General features: G+C 35.2%; 2 protein-coding genes across 3 annotated transcripts in view; one reads left to right on the forward strand and one right to left on the reverse strand.

Annotated features, from left to right (window-relative positions):
• Positions 1 to 4,056, reverse strand: part of emc2 (ER membrane protein complex subunit 2) — a 28,954-nt gene extending 24,898 nt beyond the window's left edge. The window contains exons 1-3 of one of the 2 annotated variants that reach the window (XM_043261302.1): positions 3,955 to 4,056; positions 2,756 to 2,869; positions 181 to 245 (exon numbers count right to left, since the gene is read on the reverse strand). In XM_043261302.1, the coding sequence (XP_043117237.1) occupies positions 181 to 245; positions 2,756 to 2,869; positions 3,955 to 3,994 (219 nt within the window). In that variant the 5' untranslated portion in view covers positions 3,995 to 4,056. Of the gene's footprint in view, positions 1 to 180; positions 246 to 2,755; positions 2,870 to 3,911 lie in introns of both variants that reach the window. The other variant, XM_043261301.1, reaches the window with a different exon arrangement.
• Positions 4,057 to 16,325: 12,269 nt separating this feature from the next.
• eif3ea (eukaryotic translation initiation factor 3, subunit E, a) overlaps positions 16,326 to 27,061 on the forward strand; it is a 37,893-nt gene continuing 27,157 nt past the window's right edge. Inside the window, exons 1-5 of the mRNA XM_043261628.1 lie at positions 16,326 to 16,455; positions 17,146 to 17,263; positions 17,762 to 17,879; positions 23,335 to 23,377; positions 25,692 to 25,796. Of these exons, the coding sequence (XP_043117563.1) occupies positions 16,366 to 16,455; positions 17,146 to 17,263; positions 17,762 to 17,879; positions 23,335 to 23,377; positions 25,692 to 25,796 (474 nt within the window). The 5' untranslated portion in view covers positions 16,326 to 16,365. The remainder of the gene's footprint in view (positions 16,456 to 17,145; positions 17,264 to 17,761; positions 17,880 to 23,334; positions 23,378 to 25,691; positions 25,797 to 27,061) is intronic.

Here is a 27,061-nt window from a genome sequence, read left to right on the forward strand (position 1 = left end):
AATCTCCAGAAACAGGATTGGGCAGCCCTGACATAGGACTTTTATACAGCGTATACCACTGTGAAGTCCGTAAATCTGTCCCTCACAGCCTTGTTTCCATCAACATCCATCGTAATTCCAGGGCACCTAACCTGAAAGCTTATAAGAAGAGCGCGAGAAAGTTACTTAAAGAAAACTTACCCAGGCCAGATCGTCACGACTGCAGTCCAGCGCTGCAATCATCACCTGCTCGTAAATTATCCAAACTGAACACAGGAGACAAACATACAACGACACCATATTAGGAAGTCCATTTTTCATCATGTTAGCAAAGATGACAAATGAAAATCGAGGCCATGTGAACTCCTTTCGAGCAAACTGTGACGTTTCTTCTCTGTATCATTAGAAAAGACAATCTTTAGGATCCGTCAGCGAAATAGTTTGTCTTCGTAATCTCCGGGTGTGGGCGAGCTGGCAGGTTTCGTGGAAACGTTCAGGAAATTCACGCCGCGCCGCCAAACAAAACTAAGACGCCGAATTTTGACAAGAAAACCTTAGCGTATTCATCACTTTTATGTATCAGTTCAGTCAAACACCGCAAAGGGTGAGCGAATTTCACCCTCTATTCGTCATGACATGCGTTATGTGCTGAAATTGCGCAGCTATGGTCGTCTCGGCCCAAGAAGTGCGTTGTTACTTTGACAGATTACAGGAATTTCAAATTCCTCCAATTATAAATGCTTAAGTAATTTCCAAGATGGCAACGTTTAATGTTCAACTGGCAACCGTAACAAAGCGAGTGGCTTTAGCTGCTCTATTTACAATAAAGAAAACTGATTAGGGGGCTTGGCTAATGGATCCAATTAATGAAATTAATGCTCCATGACAGACAAGTGTGTTTTGACAAGCATGCCCGAGTCTATCGGCTGAATGATTTCGAACGTGCTAATTGAGAAAGAACAATAAAATCCCACTGAACAAGAAAAAAAACTCATATGCCAAAACAAACAAACGCCTGGAGTTTTTTTTGAACTGTTTTTATGATTCCAAGTCTTGCTTTGATAATTACCATCTTGTTTCACAGCCAATTTAAGAGCTGGTTTCAATAAAAACAAGCTGTGTAAAGTATTTACCCTGCTCTTTAAGGACAGTATGAATCATAATCACAACAAAAAAATAAAAGTTGACCAAGCATGAATAAAATACAGCTCACATCACACAGCAAGCGCTCTCGGCCTGTGTCAAGGTGCAATTTGTGTAAAGATGAAGTAGATGATGTCGACTTTCCCTGATATTTGCATCGTTCTTTCCTTAATTAGATAACAGACCTAGATATTTGAAAAGCTTCCTATAGCCACAAAACCATCGTTATTTTTTGCTTGCTTATATGAGAGCATGTTCTGCAGTAAATGCCATATTGAGAGCTGTTTGGCAACTTACAGCTTGGATCTTTCATTGTTGTTTGCTAAGATTCCTCAAACAGTAGTGTTGTTCTCTTAGGAAAAAGCCAAAAGACATTTAATAATAGTTATTTGAGATTATATGTGGTTTTAAAATAACAATATGAATGAGGGGGGAAAAAAGAGCTAAATTCGATTTGTGTAGAAAAAGAGCCCAATTTCTCCAATTGGTAAACCAAAATTGTCAACTATAGGAGTGAGTTTTAGAGCCAGTATGAAGGATTGGATCACCTCTGAGATAATGATTTTAGCTGAACAGAGTTTTGGCTTTAGTGACTATGTTTGACAACACGATTGCAGAACTTCATCTGCTTGTCTGGCTTAGAAACCCATAACTGACCAAAGCAAATAAATATTAAGCCATCTGAAATGTTTGTGCTGTTTCCACTATAACCTCATTTCAATGTCAAGAGAAAAGCTGAAAAGTCTTTTTTGTTATCGGATCTTTAAGATGAGGGAAAGAAAAAAAAATTGGTGCTCTTTTCCACCTTCTGCAATAGTCATATTCTAGTGGTCAGACAATACTTTTGTTAGAGAAAAACAAGCCAGTGTTCAGCAACTTCATATGTGTTTTTATCACATTGTTTTTCCCTGGTTTTGGATCCTTCAACAACAACAAAAAAAAAAACGTTTAATTTTGAAATTTGGCATAAATGTTTTTTTGGGGGGTTTTTTTATTCTTGCCTAAAGAAAAATAAAGGTTAACAGCTTCCTTTTATTACTTTTAACTTTAACTTTAACTTAGTGAAGTTTATCTGTATATATTTTTATTTAAAAATATATTTACATTTTTAGTGGCTATACTTTAAAGAGTGAATTTAGAAACAACTTCTCAAGAGAGTATTTTAACTCACATTTTAATAGTAAACCCTTTCCGAGAAGTTGTAGCCTAAGCTCATTCCACTTTAAATCACTGCAGCGACAGCCATCAAATGACTGCTTTTGTAACAAACTCAACGCCTTTAATAAATTTCAAGACAATTACTGTCAGACTCCAGATCGCCTGCTGTGGGAAATGTTCCTATTATTTGTCTAATGGGAATATAACCTCAGTGTTTTGCTAGGACTATGATTGTTCCACGCAATAAAATGTTATGGCTATTCAGCCTATTTATTTGTTAAGTATCTGTCAGTTCTTCTATTGAAGGAATGAGCTTGTATGCGTATGTGCATGAGAAATGCATCTGATCGTTGCCAGGCAGACATCACCCCAAACCGGATCTAATTATAAAATCCATTAAGTTTATAATAAACTCAGACTAAAGGTTATTTGTGTTTTAAAACTTCTTATAACTTTTTACTGTAAATGTACTTACTGTCATCTCCCAGTTTAGATGCATGCTCATTAATCAGCTCTTCACCGACATCCACAATCTGCTCACTGTTCCTGTAATTCTCTTCTCTCCACTTACGCAGTTTGTCACGCATTTCTGAAATGCAATAAAGAAACGCATTAGTCTTTGGCTGAAACTTGATCACCAATTTATTTTCATCATCAATTATTAATTGCGAATACACTTTCTATATTCATCTTCCTCATTGGTTTCGGTATCTTTAGGGCTCCATTAGACAGGCATGTTTTCTGACTATATACTTAGCTTAAATAAATCTAAAAACAAAACTTTGTAGGATGATCTATTTAAAAAAAAAAAAAAAAAAAATATTTTCTAAAAAACAAATATTACAAACAGATAAAATGCCAAAAATCTCTCTCTATATTCTTAAAGCACATACTGTGGGTTTAAAGAAGTCAGAGCACTAACTTACTTATGATTTTATGCATATTTTATTAAATTTTCCCTCATTGCTAATTAAATGATCAGAAAAATTACTTAAGTAAAAAGTAACACCACAACGTAATAGTATGTGAAATCATTGTATTGCTAGCACTCTATCACAAGCTGAGAAACCAAGAGTAAACCATGCATCAAAAAATATATCAGTGATGACATAATCTAAATTAATCAGACGGTTATTAAAAATATCATAGCAATGAATTAAGATGTCAGATTTGTGGCAACAAAAGAATTTCCTCATAAAAACAACGGGAAATGACGATCGTCTCTAGTGAACGGAACCATTCTTTATTGTAGTTGAACAACATGATATTTAGGTGCAATGTCACATCTGATATGATCTCTGCGAATCTTCAAATACAGAAGGGATTCACCATAAACACACCAGAGAGTCACAAAAAGATTTACATTAATAATTCGCTCATGTTTTAACGTTACACTTCAAGTAAAGCCCAAAGTATTAGCTTAATACACAACGAACCTTTTCATCTTACATAAACATAAATTTAGATTTCTAGAATGCAGGTTTTGCTACTAAGCTGTGCCTTCATAAGCTAACTGGCTACGCAGATAGCATGCTGTCTTCAAAGAAAAACACGAAAAATAAGGCACATAGTTCGTAAACCCGTGCAAAATGAATAACTCTGGCATCAATAGAATTAGTTCAGAAACATACCGAATATCTTAATAACTGCTGTTAACGAAAACAAGCCATTTACCTTCCCAACTAACATCGTAGAGCTCCGATATAGACGACATGTTTTCCTAGTTCCGCCCCTTGTGAGCTGATTGGTGGATGACAGTGACGTCGTAAGTTAACGCCGTGAGAAGGGTCAATGAAGGGCACAGGCAAAATCCAACCTCTTTTTTTAAGTACAAATTCAAACGACATCCCAAAAACGTGTAAATATTTAATGTAATTTGGAATATATTAAATGTAGAATATTTTGCCAAAACCACAAATAACGTTTTAAGATGATGGACCACTTTGACAGCACAATATAAATATTACATATACAGCCTACATCATAAAAAAAAAACAAAAAAAACACAGCCTACGTACATACCTATACAAATATAGATATAACTGAAAATATGGGCTGTTTCAGTAATGTAAGTCAAAGATCGGTGGCAATGAAATCATTTAAAGTTGGCCAATTTAATTATTAATTATTAAGAATAATTTTTACAATTAAAAATATACTTATATAATATATTATAATATACTTTTCATAGTTTTATGAACTAAATAATGTGGATTAAGTAATAAAAGATAGACTTCATATTTAATTCATAAGGTTTATTCTTTTTTACTACCATAGAAAGTTTTTCTTGTTGTAGCATTTCTAAAGGTTATTGTGGTTTTATATGCTGTGTCTATTTTCTTTCTCTCTATGTGCTCAATTGGTCTCTAAGGAGCTGTGGATCTGGCTCAGCGTGTGATTTACTCTGCTGTGTCTACCACACAGTGCACTCACCAAGTGGACTCAGCACATGCTTGTTTATAGTAGCACGACCTAAACTTGATGTCATTCCTATTTGTGGCCGCTTGTATATTGTACAGTTTAACCCAGGGTTTGTTTCTTAAAGGACATGGTTGGCGTAGTGGTGTAGAAAGGCCACCTAGAAAATGTCATCCTCTCTATATAATTGTGCGGTTCATTGTGCTCTGTGCTCTGATGACTTGTGGATTTGGTCATTTCCAGGTCTCCTGGATGGCAGTCACTTGATATGTGGATAAGGCTTTTTGCTGGAAAGCTATAACAACCACATGAAAACATGCCAGTACAAGCTGTTGGGCAGTGTTGGGAAATAACTAAAACTTACACTATACTGTTTAAAAGGAGCAAGTTGGTTAATGCTTTTAGTATTAGATAACTCATTTACATGAACAGATTCAAACAAACGATTCACCTTTTTAGTATTCATTTCTTTGAGCTGACTTATTTACATGAACAGATTCACCAAAATGATTCACAGTTTTAAGCCTTTAAATATGAATTGGTGTGTTTCATCATATTTAGTGTACATTTGACAGGTTATCAAGTTTGACACTGTTATCCTAATTGAGGTTGTTCATTCATTTAGAACCTCTTAGTGTTCTTGAATGAACAAAAACATGTTTGTCTGACAGGTTAGTGTGTTAAGGTCACATTGTAATGCAAATAGCGACAGATCTCTCTTCCATATAATGGCATACAACCAAGTTAAAAAGATTATTAAAAAGTAAAAAAGTTTTTGGTTCGATCTGTTCACTTAAAAGGCTCCAAAAGGATGTTGTGATGCCATAAAAAAAACATTTTTTTTGTTCCCCAAATAACCTTTCAGTGAACTGATCTTAAATGAATCATTTTGAAGAACATTTTAAAAATCTAAAGAATCCTTTTTTCCAGTATGAAGAACCTTTTCTGCATTTAAGAGGTTCAGGATGTTCAGGATTCCTCGTGGAGCCGTTAACGCCAAAAACCTTCATTTTTAAGGGTGTTGGTTGATCTAGAGACTTGCATGTGAGACTGAAGAATGACTGCAGAGGTCTATCATTCGTAACCAGAGAGAAGTTTCACCGGAAGATCCAATTATGACATTTTATGAAGGTCAGAAAAGACCAAAAAAATACAATTCTATCTCACGTTGTGTTTGAACATAAATGTGTGTTGGCAGTGTGTTTTTTGAAAAGCTAAAAAGGCTTTTGTTTTACACCACATTTGATCAAATTTAACCAAAGTATGATATAGACATTTCACGAAGAGCCTAAAGAGTCATATCAACTCGTGGAAAATTGGCATTCGATGTCCCCTTTAAGGGCCCGCTGCTGACCTGCGTGTCAGACCAGAAGACACCTCATGTTCACAGGTCCGACAAGCTCTTTACAGGCGTCAGATTCATTTACAATTGGGTCTACGGGAAGTGAGGAAAAAGGTAGCACATGCTTTGTGTTTACTTTGGAGCTCTGCTTTTGCCAGAAGTGTCACTATAAGGAGAGATCAATAGCAGCCGTTTGAAAACCGAAATTGTGCTGCTTAACTACTGTGTGCGTAGTTTTCCGTGCTTTTGCAGCACCACATGTGACATGAGGTAGACCTGTGTTTCCCTCATATGCCTGCTTCCACAAAAAGAGGGCATTCACTGAAATACTCTGTTCAGACATTTTATTTTGATTCCTGACAGAAGCAGTCAAGGCTACTGATCTCTGACACAAGCAGTTATAAAGATGCAATTTGGAGCAATGGGTGAGGTGTTCTGTGGCTTTAAACAACCATTGCGCCTTTCCAATCTTTTTTTTTTTTTTTTTTTCTAGCAATATCTTCCAATTACAGAAAATGAAGGCAGATGCCATTTACGACAGTATTTGCTTTGAAAGCAAATCTCGACCCCGGCCTGACAGGATCGCTTTCAGTCTTAGACAAATCATACACATGACTTCAGCTGTGTGCCTGCTTTGTTGTAATGATGCTTCTTCCACTGCACCTTTGACCTCTAAACCTGGTCGTTGTGGCAAATTGCAATTATTAAGTAACACATTTTCTTTCTCACTTTCTTAATTGGCTCCAGCACACACATACATACAAAGACACCAACACATCTCTTGTTGCAGTGCCAAGAAAAACAACCCAACTCAACATAAAACCCGGTCTAAATGTGTGATTGCTCGTGGTAGAATGTCTGTCAACACATACGCAGGTTTACACGCTGCTGGATTGGACGTCATTCTTTCTCATTAAACTCAATTCAAACCCCGTCTCAAATGACACTACACTGTGAAAGTGAAAATGGGCAGTTGTTACCTTGAAGAGATATTTTTTCCCCCATGTGACTCTTAAAATGACTTTCATTGATGTAACCCAGTGCATTGTGGTAGAATCAATGATTTTAAATATATTTGACTTCAATATAGTTCATTTAGATGTAAAAAAGAAGTACTTTTACAATGTATGAAAGATGTTTTAAGTTAAATGACATCATTTAGGTAAGTAAATGTCTTGACCAAACTTGCCAGATAGCTTTAAGATATCAGTTTCATAAAAGTTCCACACAAATTTAATGCCTACATGGTTTTAATCAGGTTAATAATACATTCTTCCTCTTATGTTTTGGTGATAATTCTACGTGCTAGCAAGCTGTAATTCTGAAACATAAATAAAATCACATAAAATTGAGCAAAACAGCACATACAGCCTTCAAGACTTGGTACATAAAACATGAAAAGGGTAACAATCATCTGATTTTAAGAACTATCATTATTGTGGCTAACTGAATCAATCAATCAATCAATCAATCAGTTTGTGGTTATATTTGTATAAATTGAATTTATATATAGTTTGGGCTGATAATAATTATAATAACTGCTTATGAACTTTTGAAAAGTCAAAATCTTGTTAGAAATTTGAAATAAGTAAAAAGAACAAAATATATAATTTTCACCTGCACACTAATTTGCAAGTATTTTCTGATATGTATTTCAATTAAATAAAATATATGCTTATACTTTATACTTTTAAATTCATACCTGGAAGAAAAAGTTTTAAATACGAAAGATCACTTGTGACGAACTAGATGTGTGTTAACACGAATGTGCTTTTTAATTCTTATTCCTAATATCTCCCCAAAACATTAACTGCAGAAGTGATAGGAAAAAACAAAGGCCTGTTGAAAAGCTATTGCATTGTCTCTCTATACTCCAACATGTGCTCTAAAGCTGTAAAACCACAACCAAAGAGCACCTCATTTAAGCTGACAGCCTGGAAACCTTTTTCCTGTTGTGAAATACTTTTCGAGCTCACGACACTGCACATTATTCGCCGTCCTCAATTGGAACTCATTTCGTTTAGCCGAACACTTCCTGTGACCGAATGGGTCACGCCTCAGTTATTCTCAATATGCGAGGGGCAATAGAGCGTGACCCACAACTCACCCATGCCACTGTCACTCCTTGGCCCTGGTTCGCAACTTCTATAAAGATGTTTAAGAGTCTTCCCATGCATCTGCTGGGTTTAGCAAATCACAGCCACATCAGAAACGATACAGGACACCTACTGTAGCGACGCCAATACAAAGGAATGGCTGTTGTCACCAGTTCTGTAAACAGTAAGCACAATTACGAGAAACCGCTGGAAATACAGCTTGTTTTTATAGCACGTCTGTAATTTCCTCAACTTTACTCTGGCGGTGAAGAGCAGCCGAAGCACAATGATTTCACAAGACCACTGCTTGATTCTCCACAGAAATAGGTCTTCCCAAAGTTGCAGTATCCAAAGTAGCGGCGGTCTGGCCTTTCTCTGCTATTGTTGCAACTGAAGACATCTACGTCCTCAGGGGGTCGTCAATCATTTAGGGTTTTGGTGCATTGAAAAATGCGAACTTAGCGCCATTTCATTTTTAGCTATTTCATATTTGTCTCATCCTAGCTATTTACCCAGTTTGCAACCAAATGTATCTTCCTTTTCTCAGTGTTATGGTTAAACATCACATATATTTTTATCACAGGCTTTCCATACAGCACATTTCACTAAACGTATTTGATATAGATTAATCAATATACCAGCAGTTGTTGCTCATTGAAAGTTTTATAAATAAATGAAGAGTATTTTTGGTTTGGGGTTAGGGTTTTTGGTTTGGAGTTGGTAAGAGTTTTTAAAATGTTTCTGAAAGAACTCTCTTATGCTTACCAAGGCTCTGTTTGTTTCAGCAACATTGTGAAATATTATTACAACATTAATAATTACTTTCTATTTTAATATATTTGAAAATGCTATTTATTCCTGTGATGGAAAAGCTGTATTTTCAGAAGCTGTAACTCCAGTCCATTTTCTCTTGTGTGAAGCATTATGTTTTTTTAAAAAGTGCTATATAGATGAAAAATTTTACCACTTTAATAATCAATCAAATACGCTGATCTGATGAGCAAGAAACAGTTGTACAGATAAAATGTTATTGTGTTAATATTAATGTTCTTGTGAAAACTGTTACTGATGAATAGAAAAATCCTACTAAATAAAATTGTAATATTGTAGAAATTTTTAATTTGTATATTTGTAAATTTTATTTACAAATATAATATTAACCAATAGCCATTGCTTTTAGCAAACTGCAAAAAAAATTCACCCTAAAATATATCACATTATCACATTACTTTGGCAAATGGGATGAAAATCACATTTTCAATCGTATAAAGTGAATCACATTAAATCACTTTAAAATGATGTTAAGATCATAATACAACGTGCCTAATAGATCATAATACAACAAGCAAATCTGCCAAACAAACTGGCTTTGGACATATTTGTGCATGAAATCAAGTAATCATGGTTGGTAATTCACCAATAGCAGAAATGCAATTTAATTGTATAATTGGTTAATAGAAAAGGTGACACAAAGCTAATTATAGTTTATATTAAGCTTAAACTGTATAATGTTTATATAATTAAAATAAATATGAACATAAAATGTAAATTTTTACATGCACGTCTTCAATACTTTAAACATAATCATTCAACTACACATACAGCAAAAATGCAGGGGAAAAAAAAAACTTAACATTTATCTTTGGTGTTATTGTATTTTCTTTTTTACATTACCATATATATATATAGTGGAGGTTTCTTTCACACAGACACTCAAATGCACTTGCACATCCAGAAAAAAACATTATTGGAAACTCCGCTTTTCCATTAAATCATTAAAACATTTAAAATGTAGTCTTGACTTGAATTCTCAGAGCAAGCAATTGTGTTCTGGCTTACATGTGCGGTGCAGATGTTGTCTTATGTGCTCAGTGCAGTGGGAGGCTCTGTGTGAGTTTGCATTGTTTGCTCACCCCCTTGGCTCCTCAGATAACCCAAGTCCAATGGCATCAAATACGACAGTGCTGAAGTCAGCATCGGGCACGGGATAAGGGGTCTGGGATGGTAATTTATCACTAAACACGTTCAACGAGCGAGGTGATGCATATCTAAAAAACAAGGGGGGAAAATCATTTGAATTCATATCACTGGTACTGAGGCCCTGTGCGAAAGTTTGACTTTGAGGTATCATGCATGGAGGCATTCATCTTTAGAGGCAATTGATTTGGATTCATTTGATACTGCAATGAAAAGCAGCTGGATGACTTGTCTGGCACTGTCTACTACTTAATAAGGCAGCTATCAGTGGGGAATGGTTTTTCATGGAAAGTTTGGCTATGTTTTGCTGTGTATATCATCTTATTTCATTAGATCTTTTTTTCTTTGAACGTCATGAACTGCAGTGAGACACGTTTTTTAAATAATAGTTGAAAATAAGCTGTCAATATTGCCTAACATGTTAATTTAGTGCAATTGAAGGAGCAATTCAAACTTGATTGAAAAGAATGACTATAGTTGGGCTATTCAGCATTCAATTCCATGTTTTTAATCAATACCTTGCTTCTCTTAAGAAATGACTTTACTTTCCCACTAACAACTCAGGCCGCAGCTTAACTCTCAACTAAAATAGTCACAAATGCATCAAAAATGGTCCCAAACTTTGTGTAGGTTTATATGCATTTATGCAAAGTAGTGTAAAAAAACAACAAACAGTGCAAGCTTTGAATCGTGTACAAATTACTCATATGAATAGATTCTTTTGAGTCAGCCAAAAAGATTTGCTAATTCAAAAATTTGAAACAAACTGCTCGCATACTTCAGGTTAGCAGTACTTATTTAAGTTATGTTTTGTTATTTTATATGACAATGATTAATTAAAGGTATATAATGGTAGTCAGAATTATTCTAGCAAATATTCTTAAAATAATGAATATAACATAACATCTGGTTCTAGTGAGAGCATTTGTAATATTCAAATTGATAGTTCACTCCCTAAATGAAAATTTTTAAAGGGATAGTTCACCCAATAATGAAAAATCTGTCATTGATTACTGAAACCTTTAAGAGCTTCGATTATCTTCAGAATATAAATTACGTTTTTTTTTTTTTTTTTAAAATCGAAAAGCTTTTTGACCCTTCAAAGACAGCAAGGTTCCTACCTAGATCAAGGTCCAGAAATATACCAAGAACATCAACAATATAGTCCAGTCAGTGGTTCAACCATAATTTTACAAAACAGCGAGATTAGCTTCTCTTCTGCTTCAATCTAGTGCCATTTTGGAGAGTAGCGTGACATATGTGTGTTCTACGACAGCAGCACCACGCACACGCATTGTTTACATGCAGATCAAAGCAGACGCATGCATCGTCACTGATGTCACATCAAATACTTTGTCAATGTTCTCTGCATCTTTCCAGACCGTGAAAGCGGTGGGACCCTTGCTATCTTTGGAGGTCAGAAACTCTCAGATTTCATCAAAAATATCTTAATTTGTTTTCCGATTGTGAACAAAGATCGTAAAGGTTTGGAACGAGATGAGAATGAGTAATTTTCATAAATCATTCGTTTTGGGTGAACTATCCCTTTAAATGTAGTGCAGCGAGATGTTCCTTAGTCATCACCACACAATTAAGAGAAACTAAAATGGCATGTTTACAGTGGATTTTTACAAGCATCCAATCAAACTGCACTATGTTCCTGGCATATTTTTCTTCTTATGCACAGTGTGGGCCATGGCTCCTCATTAAGAATACCTTTATCTCTCCCAGGTTGGGTAGACTGTAAAGCGCCTGGCAGCAGCAGCCCATACAAAGAAGCCGAGGAACCGGCCAGACGTGGCTGCTCTGGGGACCACCCTCCAATCTTCCACCCCTTATGTAGTCAGATAAATAACAACAGGGGGGTCTATTATAAAAAGTATAATTCAATGTTCCATAGCTTTCTCTCTTTCTTCTTTCTTTCTTTCTCTCTTTAATTCATTGTGAGGCGGTATAACAATATTTAGATTATATTTATTGTATTATTATGTTGAGGTTGTATAATGCAATTTATAATTCTATTATTTGCTTGTTTGCTTACACACATATATATACACACACACACATACACACACACAAACACACACACACATATATACTTACACACACACATACACACAGTATATTTTCCTTTTTTGGGATTGTTTATTTGTTTACTGTTATAACACACAACCCTTTTTACTGGGTTAAACGCAGTACCAGCGCTTTTATACATGGCTGTAACTGTAAACCGTAAACCTCTATGTGTAATGGTAAAGTGTGACTGATATAAAACAAAATGCAGAAATGGTTTTTACTTACAATTCTTATGTAAGGTGCTGTTTTTTTTATTTTGAGGCTTGAGGTTTATGATAGTGAAAGGAAGAAAGATGTACATTTGTGCGTGTGCACTTGGAGTGGAATACTTAATTGTGCAAGTTATTATTTTTGTGGTCATACCCACCACTTTTCTCAGTTGGGATGGGTGGAGATGGAGCGTAGGCGTGCAGTATTCACTCCGATGTGTTGTGGAGCATCTGCATAGTGTAGTTTCCAGACAGAGGAGTTGTAAAAAAGAAGCAACAACATCTGGGGCAATCAGAACTTTTCCTGCAAACATTTTACTGTCTACCACAAACATTTAAACCATTCATTTCCATCTACATAAACACTGGATATCCAAAAACATCAAGGGAGATACTTTGCAAATATATTAATTGAGTCCGTTTTTTACATTTTGCAGTACTTTGCAGGGAAATATAGACCTTCAACCATGAGCTCATTCAACACTTCGTCAGTCAAATAAGGTTATAAAAATTTAGGTTAGATTTAGGTCTCTTTTTAAGAAACTGACTTTAAAGATCCAGAGGGATTTGGGTTTACTAACTTCATCCAATTGCAAATGCAGAAAGGCCTCTATTTTTCCGGAGCAATGGGTACGTTTCCCTCAAAGGAACATCAGCGATTTAATCACCTTAGCGCTCACAGTTTCCCGTGCATTAACAAAGCCACAATTTGGTATGATTCACCGTAAAACACAGTTCCTCTTTATAAATGGCTCTATTTGTGTTGAAATGACCTGTTAAGGAGGTATCAACGCCAAGAAAACTTTTTTTCGTGTCCGCTTGCGTTTGCATTGCGTAAATTATGGGTCACCGGCGTCACCTTGACTTGAAATCTGCAGCCTGCTCTTCAAAGGTGTTTTGGTGGCTTGTGTTAGTCACTGGTGGGTTTTTTTTGTCAAAGTCTGTAGCCACAAATATTAATAAGCAACGGTTTCGTATGTTCTGGAGTATTAGCCGACGTGTCAGTCTTCAGGAAATATTATTTCTCCATTTCCTCGTGTGTCACAAATGGGTTGCTTCAAAGCAGTATGCACTCATTCTATAATAGAAAGGTTTTTGTACACGAATTTAGCTTGATTCAAGTTTAAACGGACGGGCAAGTGAGCTAAAAAGTGAATTTTCATCACGCTCGCTGTCTCTGACTCTTCTAGCCTCAGTCTTGTTTGGTGGAGCGGGTAAACGTGGATTTTCCAATGCTGTGCTCCAGGGCCTCCTTCATTAAAATGATTGGCTGGTTGAAACAGGAGAAACCAGAGCAATTTGGCCTCAGAATTAATTTTTCAAAAGTAGTCTTAATGTCAATTAGTATTCTATTGCGGCGTTTAACCTATTGCTCCTTCCTTTTCCAGCAGTCTTTGCCAGCATTGGACTCTTTCTGGAAGCCATTGCCTTATCAAGTTTACAAGCAAAATAAAAAAAACTGTTGATTTTGTTTGCTGATTTCAGCATATCGGTTGCGTTCGCTCTAAAATATCTAATAAAATACTTTGCTGCACTCATCATTTTTAGAAATATAATAAGAATTAAAAAAAACCCTACAATTTAGAGAGACTTTATAAACTAGCAACTTATGTTTATATCACTTTCATATAAGTAATTACACCTTGATTCCCGAAGGAGACACTGGAACGTGTACTTTTTAAATAGAGACAGTGAGGAAAAATAATTCTACCTTAAGTGCAGAAGCATTTACAATCCCCAACATGGTGCCTATTTGCACAGTTAAACCAAACCACTTAGTAATAGCTGGTAATTTCCTTATGTTAAACCATGGATAATAATTTCACAAGAATTTTCATGGATGCCTTCCCAAGCCAGAGTGCCAGCTATAGGCTTGATGTGCCAAATTGTCGAAATGGGGAAAATCAGTTTTAAAAACAAATAAGTAAAATAAGAGCATTAAATAAACGAGATCCTTGCTTTTCTTTTGGAAAAGGTTGTCACAGCGGATGTGCGTGCATGCATTACTGATGCTGAATTATTTAGACAAAAGGAGTTTCTCACGAACTCTGGGAATACATGGTGGGTGCGACTGCAAAAAAACTGCTCAATACCAAAAAAAAAAAAAAAAAAAAAAAGATCAGATGATTGGTTTGCCGAGAAAACCTTGCGCACGCATAAAGACTGTGAAAATTGGCTCTTAGCTAATGGAAGCATGACATTTCAGCGTGATTTTTCCATGTTTCAAAGGAAGACGTCAGAAACCACGTTAACCTTTTAACCTCAAAAAACCAACACGTTGTCGTGTCACCAAATTCTATTCAAATCGGTGAAGGTTGGTCCAAAAAAAAAATTTTATAATTCAACAAAAATGTTTAACTATACAAGTTCTCAAACATACATAGGCTCGAACAAAGACGTCTTTAACTGTTGTTTCCCTTGCAGTACGCCTAGAGTTAACGGTTAAACAAGAGTTGGCCAAAGTGACAGCTTTACATTTGTGACTCATTCCACAGTCAGGAGAAAGGAAAGGTTCGACGTTACAAGAGGGAGATTGTTTTGGGATCCAGGACAGTGCCGTGTGGTTGTCAAGTAAATATGGTGCTGGTGGAACCTATTATAGATGGACCATTTAGGAGCTGATATTGGCTCTTCTTTGCAGTGTATGGCCAACACATGGGCATCTTTATGAGACAGCTGCTGAAGTGAGGAGTAAAACCCGCTGGATGCTCTTCTGCTCCCGTCGTCAGTTTCTCGGTTGAGGTAGTCACATACTGTATGATTATTTTGACAGTAATGTCATTGAGTGATTTTTTTTTTCCTGTTGGACCTGCCTTTTGTTTTGATCTTCAAGTGAAGGTAGCTCTGTGTTCCAGGAAGAGGTCACTTTCCCTGAGCCCGGTGAACTCTCGCTGATACTTGTCTGCTGGAGGAATTTCAGTGGGTTCTGGAAGGGGTCCATTATTTCAGCAGGATTTTCAAAATTCAGCAAGTTTACTTGGCAAAACGTGGCCTCTTTATGAATAAAATGTTTTATTGTATCAATTCTGCTGTTAAATTATAGAGTCTTGAAAGGTTTATAAGCATAGCTCGTATTTAACTTTACAAATAAATATCAGAAGAGATTGTTCTATTCTATTCTATTGTATACATAGAGTACAAATTAGTAAAATTTACACTTTAGTATTTGTGCACAAGAATTAAACTAAACTGACTAACTATTTGTGTACAAGAATTAAACTAATACAGCCAAATGTTCAAATATTCTAATGCAAAGTACATTTTACTGATAAAAATATATAAAATATATTTATTCCTCATATTTATTTTGTTCTATTTAACCATATTATTTTATTAATTACAGTAATTAATGCAAATAATTATATTTAAATGTGTTCCACCTAATTGTTATATTTGAAATTATTCTTAGAACTGCTGATTAAGTAAATAAGTACAATAAGTACAATAAGATAATTATTACACCTAAACATTAGCAAATTCTTTATTGTATTCTATTAGCACGTAGCTGGATGATAAGTTAAGTCATATATAATAATAAAATTCTATTTTATTTGTACATTTATTTTGTTGTATTATTACATTCTACAACTCTTTACAGTTATTAGTTAGTTATCTTTTGTAATATTTATTCTTACATATTCTATAGCAAAAAGTAGTCAAGTGTTATTAATAAAATTGTATTTAATTTACATTTACTATTTTCATATCCTTAAGTTATGTGTTTTCTAGAAGTGAATAAACTTGATAAAAATTACATTTTTGCATTCTGTTTGTTAGATTTATTTTATTACATTTTATCAGAGTAAATGTATTTGTTGAGTGAACATCATTCCGTTTAAAGCAGTATGTTTCCTTTGATACTGCGTGACGCTTCAACTTAGTGCTCACGGCGCCGTTGGACTGTGTGAACGCACTATATTAAATAAAGTTTTTCCGGTTTTGAAGCGCGTCCTCTTCCGTTGTCAACATGGCGGAATACGATCTGACCACCAAAATCGCCCACTTTTTGGATAGACATCTCGTTTTCCCACTGCTGGAATTCCTCTCAGTAAAAGAGGTACACGTGTATCTTACATTGGTATTTGAAAGCGTGCTGCAGCACTGTTTGTATGTAGAAGGCGACAAAGCTACTACCACGTGCCTGTAGCCACAATAGTGTTGCCGGTAGTCTGTAAATCATATAACTCATAGTTTCAGTCGGTAATAAACTAATAACAGAACAAAAAGTTTAACATGAGTAATAGACAGTCTTTTCATAGTATAACTAACCCCTTTATTAGTTATTTGCTAGCCGCTGGCTATCTCAAAACCCAGTACGCTGCCTAACTAGACAGCATCGAAGCTAGCTAGAAACAGCTGGCGGATCTGTCACTTTGCCTTGGCTTGTCATAGTGCTGTTTTAAAGTAGTATTTTTACATCTATTTAATTAAATCTGTGTACAACGACTGGTGTTGTGTTGTTGTCTTCATTGTTTTAGTTTTCACCAAGATATATTAACACTATACTGATCAACTTATTTCTGGCGCAGACAGATGAGGTTTTGTTGAAATCTATAAATAACCTGTCACAGTTTTTAAGATTTGTTGAAATCCTATATTGTTACGTGCCTGTATTTGTCAGTTAAAGTGTTCATGAATTGATATCGAAGTTATGTTATAGCCGTTTTGTTGCAGAAATAGATATTATAAAAGTCAACAGATATTTTGTTCTGAATGTATTTATGGTGTTTCCATCACTGTTTTCTAGATCTACAATGAGAATGAGCTCCTTCATGGAAAGCTGGACCTCCTCAGTGACACCAACATGGTGGACTTTGCCATGGATGTATACAGGAATTTATTTCCTGACAAAGAAATACCCAACTGTGAGTGGATTAACTTCTAATGCTCTTCTGCAATGAAAGATGCCTAATGTGATGCATGAGAGTTGCAAAAAACCCTACATCATCTTAAAATAACCTCAGGATGTTTTTTTAACTGGTTCATTAAAACTATATCAGAAAGAAAGATTAAAATAATGAATCAGACTTTTATTTGTGAGCATGAGGGTGGCAAATTTAAATAAAATATTTTCATTTTTATATCTTATTCTCATAACTCTTGTAATCATGGTCATTAGCGAGCATAAAGGAGGCCATGGCTTCTTGAACAGAAGGCTTTCTATCCTTCAATTCAGATGATCTCAGTTCTGACTCGTTTTCTTTCACCTTAGTCCATTTTGCCCGATGCCTATGTGTGTGAGACCTGATGTCGTTTTTCCTGATACTTATACTTTTGACTCCTTTTCATTTTATGTCTGAGGGTTTTAATGTCCTAAAATGTACACCGGACATGAGATTTATATCAATTTATATCTTTTGCAGCTCTCAGAGAAAAGAGGACTGAAGTTGTGGCTCAACTGAAACAACTGCAATCTGAGACAGAGCCCATTGTGAAGGTGTTTGAGGACCCAGAGACAACGAGGCAGATGCAGTCAACCAGGTAAATGTTGAAATTAAATGCATATGAATAGTCTAGCTCTTTAGTCGTCTGTCGCTTACTTTGTCTTTTTGTATTTAAATCATTTTATTGCTGTACCTGTGTATCTAAATATTGGTGCACATAACACGTTTAGATTGTGATTAAGTTATTCCATGTCGTCTCATGTGAGACATCAAAAGATTCAGCTTGATTTACTAAATAAAATGTTGTGCTATAAAACATTTGTACTATATTCAAAGCAAAAAGCTCTGCTTTAAAGTCAGAACAAATGTTAGTTCCGCTGAACTGTTTTATTTAATTTTTGTTGCACATGCCATTGTGGTACAGGCAAAAACCTGTTAGTGTGCCAGTGAAACAAATGGAATCAATAAACTCAATTTAAAAAAAAAAAAAAAAAAAAAAAAAAAAAAAGAAATGACAGAATCAAGAAATGTTTTTTTGTGGCTCATTTCTATATCCAGATGTGTTTGACCAAACAGATGCCCCAAAGTCTGTTACTTTGGATCATCTACCAATGAGGTATTTAGTACACGCTTTAGGGTGTCCTGTGGTTGTCTTGAAATTAAAAGCGACCTTTCTGTACTTTATAGTAGATTATGTAGACCTTTACTTGTCTGCGGTTTTTACGGGAAGACCGTGGACAATCTTTTAAATGTTATGACAGTAGTTTAGTCATTTTCTATTCCAAGCAACAGCTTAGATGGTACTTTACTTATTTTCTTGTTCATCTAATGTAAGTTGAACAGTGTTCAATTGCACAGTTTAGACAAGACAGTCCTCAGGGATGTGGGATGGAGCCCTGCTCGATGCTAGACGATACTCCAAACAGAACATTTGTGGCTCTTTTTCTGGAAGGTCGGGCTTAAGTGCCATTTAATTAAGTGGATGGCAGAACATCAGCAGGCATTTGTAATCACAATCGGTTTGTATTTGATTGAAATTGCCATGTGGATGAGTATATGGTTTCATTCTGCAAATTTCAGAAGAGCAGAATGCTACAGCATCCTGTGGTGAGTTCTACAGAGGCTACTTTTAAAATTTTTTTTTTCTGATGCTGAGTTTGCCGTAATTAAAATATTTTGGTTAAACTCAGTCCTCATCTAGTGCTTGCTTTTCTTTGATGGATGTTCCTCATTTCTAGCCGCCAGCCAATCTAGATGTTTTAGGTTTTAATATGTGGTGTATTAGGGATTAGAGATGTTTTTATTTAATTAAAAGTAGGTTGTTACACTGATCACTGTACTAGGCAGTAGAGATATTCTCAAATAGTCGTCTCCATTAGCAGTTGGATGGATTTGCTGGATTAGTAACAGTGGATTCTTGTTGATTATGTTGGATTGAAAAGACATTGTTCTGTTCTCAATCGGTCGCCATCAAACCTAGACAGAAGAGACAGCATAGCATTGACTTAGTGGCCGGTTTATCCACTGTATTTGATGTGATTTAGGCCTGATCTTGAGACCGCTATAGGCTTGAAATGTCAAAGAGTTCAAATATTTGATTCTCTGCCGATGCTCTATGCCAGGGATTTCCAAGCTGTTTTTTTTGTCAGCTAAATCTCTTTGGCTTGAAATATTTACCCTGAGATTTTAAGTAAATATTTCATTCATTTTACGACACATGCCCATGATTCTCTGATCTTTATTAATGATATGCATGCCAACAAATAAACTCTGTTCTTACTGTGATTCTGTCCTCCAAATCTTAAGTACACTGTAAAAAAAACAATGCTTGAAACTTGAAATAACTTGTTACACCGCTGCCTAACAACTATTGTTTTTTGCAGTCTAATTGTATATCTCTCCTCATTTAAAAACTGCACATATTGAGGCATCATATTCTTAGCCGAAACCATATGCAATGTAGGATAACCCCCCCCCCGAGGCCACGATCTGTACTTAGTTATTGTTTAATTGCTCGCTTTGACTAGCGCTAATACCACACGGGCTTCTATATATTTTATCAGGCTACCGCTGTGTGTTTGTGGTGTCTCTACAGTGAGAAATCTCAGTAGGTGGTATTGCCTTCCCTAGACATTTTTAAAGACCAGTTTGCGTTTCGTTTCTTCAAAACATGCTTTTATCACAGTTCAGGATTAAGTTTGTGGCGTTAGAACCAGGCGCAGTCTTAATTAACCCACTCAAATGGATGTCTGCTCTTCATTAACGAGCAACTTTGAAGTTTACTTGTTCGATCTGAATATTTCGGGTTTCGGAGGGCATTTTTCGGTGTCTGGAGTTTCACAGGCTGAGACGACCACGAGGAAGTGCAGATCAGGACTCGTCTTTATTTGTTCTTTTATTTGTTAATAGCTGCTCGTGTGTGATGTTTCTTTCAAACCGCATCATCGGATGTTTACCGGATTAGGTCTTTGACGTTGTCGCTCATGGGGCGGATGCTATAAGCAGGTGATATCATGTTTGGAAATCTGTCAGGACCATTGTCCAGGAGTGTTAGGACATATGGAGTGGCGATGGATTTTTTTCTTTAACAGACTGAGCTTGATGGATGGATAAGCTGTGCTGAATGGCCGAGGGCCGAGTTATCTCTCAGTTCCCTCAGCACCAATACATTGACCTCCTGCACAGTCTGTTCCTCATTTCAACCCAGACAGGAGGTGGTGAGAGCTGACGGAGTAAAGATGTAATGTCCTCTACAGCAGACAGATAAACATAGATTGACTGTTAGTTTTTGGAGATACTAGGTGAGGGCTGAGGATGTTGGTTGAATGCAGAAATGCTAAGGACGGTATAATGGGTCCCAATCAGCGAGAAGACAAGCAATTTAAAACAGTGTTCTAATCAGTTTTAATTTTAAAATGCAGTTTTAAACATTTTTTTAATTGCATTTCTTCTGTAAATCATTAAAGGAGACATTTTAAAGAATGTTCACACTGCTCTCCATGGAGTGCAATACATGGGGACTAATAAACGGTAAGCCTGTATGGTTAAATTAAAATGCAACTGAAGTTTTATCATCTTCTCTGAGCCTGGCTTGTGTGTAACATGCATTTGGAAGTGCAACAGTTTGTTTTAGCGTACTGGTTTTTGACATGTAGAATTTTAAGTAACAAAAAAAAAAAATTTATAAAAAGGTCAAAAATACACCATGAGAAGTTCATAAGTGTATTTTTGCTCATTATTCTAATCTTCTAAATCTTTGTGATAGCTTTGTGAACCGAAGTCAAAAAGTTTAAATCTAAATTTTGTTAATTTTTTTTGTCACATTTTTTTAGTTGTGGTCATAATTCACTTTCAATGTATTAAAAAGAACAGCTTGTACATTCAGTTATAAATAACCTAGTTGTAAAGATTGACATGAAGTTTTTTTTAAGTTAGTTATTGAACTGTTGTGTGCTCATGTAGAATGGGATTTTAGACCAATTAGATTTCACATGGGGTGGAGAAATATAACTCGGACAAATGCAGAAGTGCAGAAGCTGCTTGTTGTGGTTGGTTAGGTCAGTAAAATCTAATTTACATGGAGGAGATAGTTAGGTTTTATTGCTTATCACTGGTTAGAACACTGCTTAAGGAGGTGCCTCGTCTCCAGTCCCAGCATCTGTCAGATGATAGTATAATGGGACAGAAGTAGTTCTGCAGGAGAACGCCTTTATAAACAGCCTTTGAACCTCCCCACAAATAAAATAAACGTGAAACCTCCTCTTTCTGTCTGGAGCATGCAGTGACGCATGGCTTCATTTGCCAAGTTCTTCAGAGGCTGGCCACATTTGGCGGAGGTGGTCGTGTGGTAAGCATGCTTACCAGCTCCATTTTGCCAACACTCAATGATACGTACAAGTAGCAGTATTCTTACTCCATCTCACCTGGTGGGGAAACGGAGTGTTTGTTTAATTTCTTCTTTACCTTATTGCTCTTTAATGAGCAATGTTTCTTAAGGAGAGTAAGGCTGGTGATACAACCAGGTGAGAGACACGAGGCTGCGACTGATCTAAAATATTCAGACAGAAATGTTACAGGTTTTTAATGGGAAAGTGCCCAAGCAATGTTGCTCACTTGCTCAAAAAGTTGCCCTGTGTATCATCAGCCTAAGGCTCATATTTAGGCTTATTGGTTTTTCTAAACCCAAGTATTAAATGTTGGTGTGTAACTCATTCCGCAAAGTTTGTGCTCCGGATATAAATGATACCTTAAATCATGAGCCTGGTTGAGAAATATGTACTATTTCAAGCTATCAGATTTGCTATTTTTGCCTGGTTAGTGATTTAAAAAAAAAAAAAAAAAAAAAATATTAATAATCTAACTTTTATTGAAGACCATTAGGCGTATATATTTTCTTTCATTTTGGCATAGAGGTGAGTTGAGATGTTTCAGGGAGTTTTGAATGTCACCTGTATGATCAGCTCAGTGTTTTAGAGCACATTACCACTAAGTCACAGCTCCAACCTTCTGTCTTTTTTATATGAATTTTTATAGATATATAGATATAGAGATAGATAGAGATAGATAGAGATAGATAGAGATAGATAGAGATAGATAGATATATATATAGAGATATATATAGAGAGAGAGATATAGATATATATATATAGATATATATATATAGATATATATATATATATATAGATATATATATATATATATATATAGATATATATATATATATATATATATATATATATATATATATATATAGATATATATATATATATAGAGAGAGATATATATATATATATATATATATATATATATATAGATATATATATATATATATATATATATATATATATATATATATATATATAGATATATATATATATATATATATATATATATATATATATATATATATATATATATATATATATATATATATATATATATATATATATATATATATATATATATATATATATATATATATATATATATATATATATATAGATATATATTTATATAGATAGATATATCTATCTATATATATATTTATATATAGATATATCTAATATAGATATATATATATATATATATATATAGATATATATGTATATAGATATTACACCTAACTATATGTGTTTATATATTACATACAATATGCTGCTTGCTGATAAGTGGTTAAAACCTAGTTGTTTGAATGATAGTGTCAAAGATTGTTTAAAAGACTAGTAATACTACTATTTTTGTCATCCAATGATTGTTGTTTTTAAATATGCTTGAAACAAAAAATGAAATGAAAAAGGACAATGTATGGAGAAAAAAAAATTAAGTTGTATTAAACTAATTAATATTGTTTTGATGTTTGAAACCTCTTTTTGTTGTTGACCCATATGTGTATGTTTATTTCAAATAAATCAATAGAATGTTTATTTTATTTAATATTTCTGCTTAGATGATTGAGTTAATCTGAGAACATTTACCTTTTAAAGATATGTGTTTTTCTTCCACTTTTGCAACCTTAAGAAACCCTTGCTAACCCCAAAATGTTTGTCTTCCAGGGACGGGCGTATGCTGTTCGACTATCTGGCTGACAAGCATGGAGTAAGTACTTCTGCTGACTCTTCCACCCCTCTGAGGAGTTCTCATGACTCTTCTATGAACCCAGTGTTGTTTTGGGGGGCCAACCGGAGGGGTGGCCCTGAGCAGCAACACATTAAATGACTTCCCAAAACCTTAAGTCATTTTCGGGGATTTTATGGCTTGCAGAAATTTCTGTGGACATTTACATTCTGTGGCGAATTGTTCAGAATAAACGGAACAGCTCGGGACCCGTGGGTATGGCCTCAAGAATGCTGGGGATTCTATATTTGACTTGACGGCACTCCCACCCCAGCATCCTGAAACTGACCTGAGGCCTGTCCTCAGTGCACCTTCACTGCACAGGCTGCACCATCTTTACGACACGATTCTCGCCTTAACAGCCCTCTCTCCGCCGCCCCAGGAAGGCCCCTGTGGCCTTAACGACATCCACACCAGGGCTCTAGTTTACTGTGACCACACAAACACACACATACACACACAATGAGCTCTCTGTTGTGAGACTCTGCCAGCAAGTTTCCCGCGCATGATCTACTGAACTGTCTGTCAAACTGCTGGTACTCTCTGGTCAGTGCTGTTAGCTGAACTTGAGGGAGGCAGCTTGAAATGCTTTTCAAGACAATGATATTGAGGCCACATGGGGTCATGTGCGGTCACGGTTTTCCTCACTAGGTTCAGCGATGGCTTACAGATAATTTTTTAAGTAAAGTAATACACCAATCACCAAGATCACAGCCAATCAAAGCATTTTTAATATTTAAAATAATAAGACTAATAAGGCTTTTCTACTGAAATTACCTGGAACAGTATGTCCTTTTTTCCCCCAACAAGTCCGATAATTCTGCAAACAGCAGCGTACTGGATAATACCAGTCAGCTTGTGTTGGTTACGCCAATTTGATGAAATATAATACCAAACACCACTGCCTCTTTTTGTTTTCATTTAATCATATTAATAGCTGCCGTAATGTAGTTGAGGGAACATACATTGCAATGAAACAAAATATTTTATATATATATATATATATATATATATATATATATATATATATATATATATATATATATATATATATATATATATATATATATATATATAAATTATTGACTGTTTTAATTTTTATTTTAACATATTATTTAATAAAATGATCATTAAGTCCAAAGATTACCATTTAGATTTACCTAATGATTGCGTGGAACTCACATCTTCGAAATCAGTGAAGCACGTTTTTACATAGTGTCTTTATAAATAAACTGCATATTTGAGTTTTAAGCAGCTACATTCTTGCCTGAAATATGTTTAAACATTTCACCTTAAAATGTGTTTTAAGGTGTTTTAAAACACTGTACATTTCATGACACAGTAACTGTAATATTTTTCAAGATAATGCACATATATGGTGGTTGAAATACAATACTGGGTGAACTCAACTAGTCAGCATGTTCAGCACCCAAGTCTCACTCATGAAATTTCCATACCTTAAAAAAAAGCAGTACTTCGTGAGCAGGGAATTTCTGAGGGGCATATTTTTACCTGGAACTTTATTTACATGTGGTGGAAACTGTGGTGGAAACACACTTGTATAGAGCCAAAGTCTAGTTCCTGGGGAAAGTTCCTGCAGTGGAAATGGGGCTATAGTAGGGGTGCAACGGATAGTAGATGATCCGTGATCCATACAGACCAGTCTCCACAGTGTGGCATGAATGTGATTCCTGGATTAATGGTTAGGTTCAACCATCATAAAGTTAAAGTTATAATTTGCATTTAGCCTTAAAGAGACAGTAGCCTAAAAATACCTACTTTTGTCTGGTCTGCAAACAATGCAACGGCTTTAACAAAGATTAATCTGCATTTGACTTATGCATTGAGTGTTTTTGAGCTGTCATTTCTAATTGGATGCATGCGTGAGGACTCAAGGCCATGGCAGAGTGCATGTGTAGCATGATCAATCTTAAAATCAGTACCACTAACAGTTCACAGTTAAATCCATGTCCTTTTCTTGTAACCCGAGAAAATTAATCCATGGCAATGAACGTCGCCAGAGATATTTAACTTCTAGGATAAAACTGTAAGATTTATTAATATTTTAAACTCTTTATTTTTTTAAATATTGAAATATAACTTTGATTGACTTGGCTAACTTGTGTAAGCAAGTACAATTCCTATCTAGTTTTTATTTCATATGCTAATTTGATTACCATCATGCCTCAATAGCAAATAAAATGTATTTTGTAAATTTCATCACACACAAAGTGTATATTGTAATGTCTAATCTACTTATGTTGTTTTGCATTTCAACTTCTTCCTTTCCTTGCAGTTCCGCCAGGAGTATTTGGACACCCTCTACCGATACGCCAAGTTCCAGTACGAGTGTGGGAACTACTCAGGTGCTGCGGAGTACCTCTATTTCTTCAGAGTCCTGGTATGTGTCTCACCACGCCCCTGTCTTTGACAGATGACAGAGCTGTGTTTTCTAGCATTCTCCTCTGGGACGTTCCCAGCGGGGCAATTTTCAAGAGCTTCTTTTCATCACGACACCCTTTCATTTTCTTCTTCGCAAATTGAAGCCATTAAATACATTCTTGTTTAATAAGTTCTTGTCTAATGGACAAACAGTTTTATTTTGATGGAGAGTTCCCCTGTGAGTGTTAATTAAGCCAAACGGTCGCCCTATTGAGAGTTTGAATTATTGTCTCTGCTTAATATGGTTCTGCTTTTTTAGTATGAGAGTCTGCCAAATCCCATGAGTTACGAGCATTGCGCATGCACTTAACATTGTGTTTTTCAAAATGATGCAGATGAAAAGTGGACATGACTCGCTCACAGGTAGATTTTCTCAATTTAGAATCCAAATCCTTTTATTATGAAATATTGTGTCATTTATCCATGTTATCCATCTGTTCTAGCAAAACAGGGAGCTTTTTTTGCACTTGAGGCAATCCGAAGAACTAAAAGCTCCTGATCTATAATTACTTCTCAAAAGTGCCATCCCATGGCTTGTTAAATTCCTTGCAAGTCTTGAGTGCTGAAAAGAACCTCTTCAAGGACTTGGTTAAGAGTTGTTTCAGGGCTGTGTTTAGTGGCGGACTTCATAAGCTTATGGGTTTATAGGCAGTGCTGCTCCCCATAGATGATTGGTGGGGATTTTGTGGCCTAATCACTCTTGGTTTGACAGGATTCCCCAGTTTTTGCAAGGGTTAAAGGTTACACAGCTTGCTCCATATAATCCCAATGCACCAAAAGCAGGCTTTTCAACAGAAGATGACTAGAATTTTATTGAGCCAAAATCTTATTTATTAAAGCAGCGTTCACAATACAGTTGAAAGCAGCCCAAATCTTTATTTATTTATTTTCATTTTCTAGTCTTTGAATTATAATTAGAAAATCCAAAATATCTTATAAATTGTACCTTTTAGTTTCTGATCTGAGAATAAATCAGATGTACAAGACAAGTATTTTATTTATTTATTTATTTATTTATATTTTTATTTCAGGTATTCAAGTTGCATTTTATTTTTATCTCACCTGACATTTGTTATAATTGTGCCTCAATTAAACAGCAATAACGGCCAGTCACAGGTTGTTAAAATTCAGTTAACAGGAAGGTTATACACAGCCAAATATAGCTGCATGCTTTTACTATTATTATTATTATTATTATTATTATTATTATTAACAACTAATTTG

The sequence above is a fragment of the Puntigrus tetrazona genome, chromosome 16, assembly GCF_018831695.1.
Source record: "Puntigrus tetrazona isolate hp1 chromosome 16, ASM1883169v1, whole genome shotgun sequence".
NCBI lineage: Eukaryota > Metazoa > Chordata > Actinopteri > Cypriniformes > Cyprinidae > Puntigrus > Puntigrus tetrazona.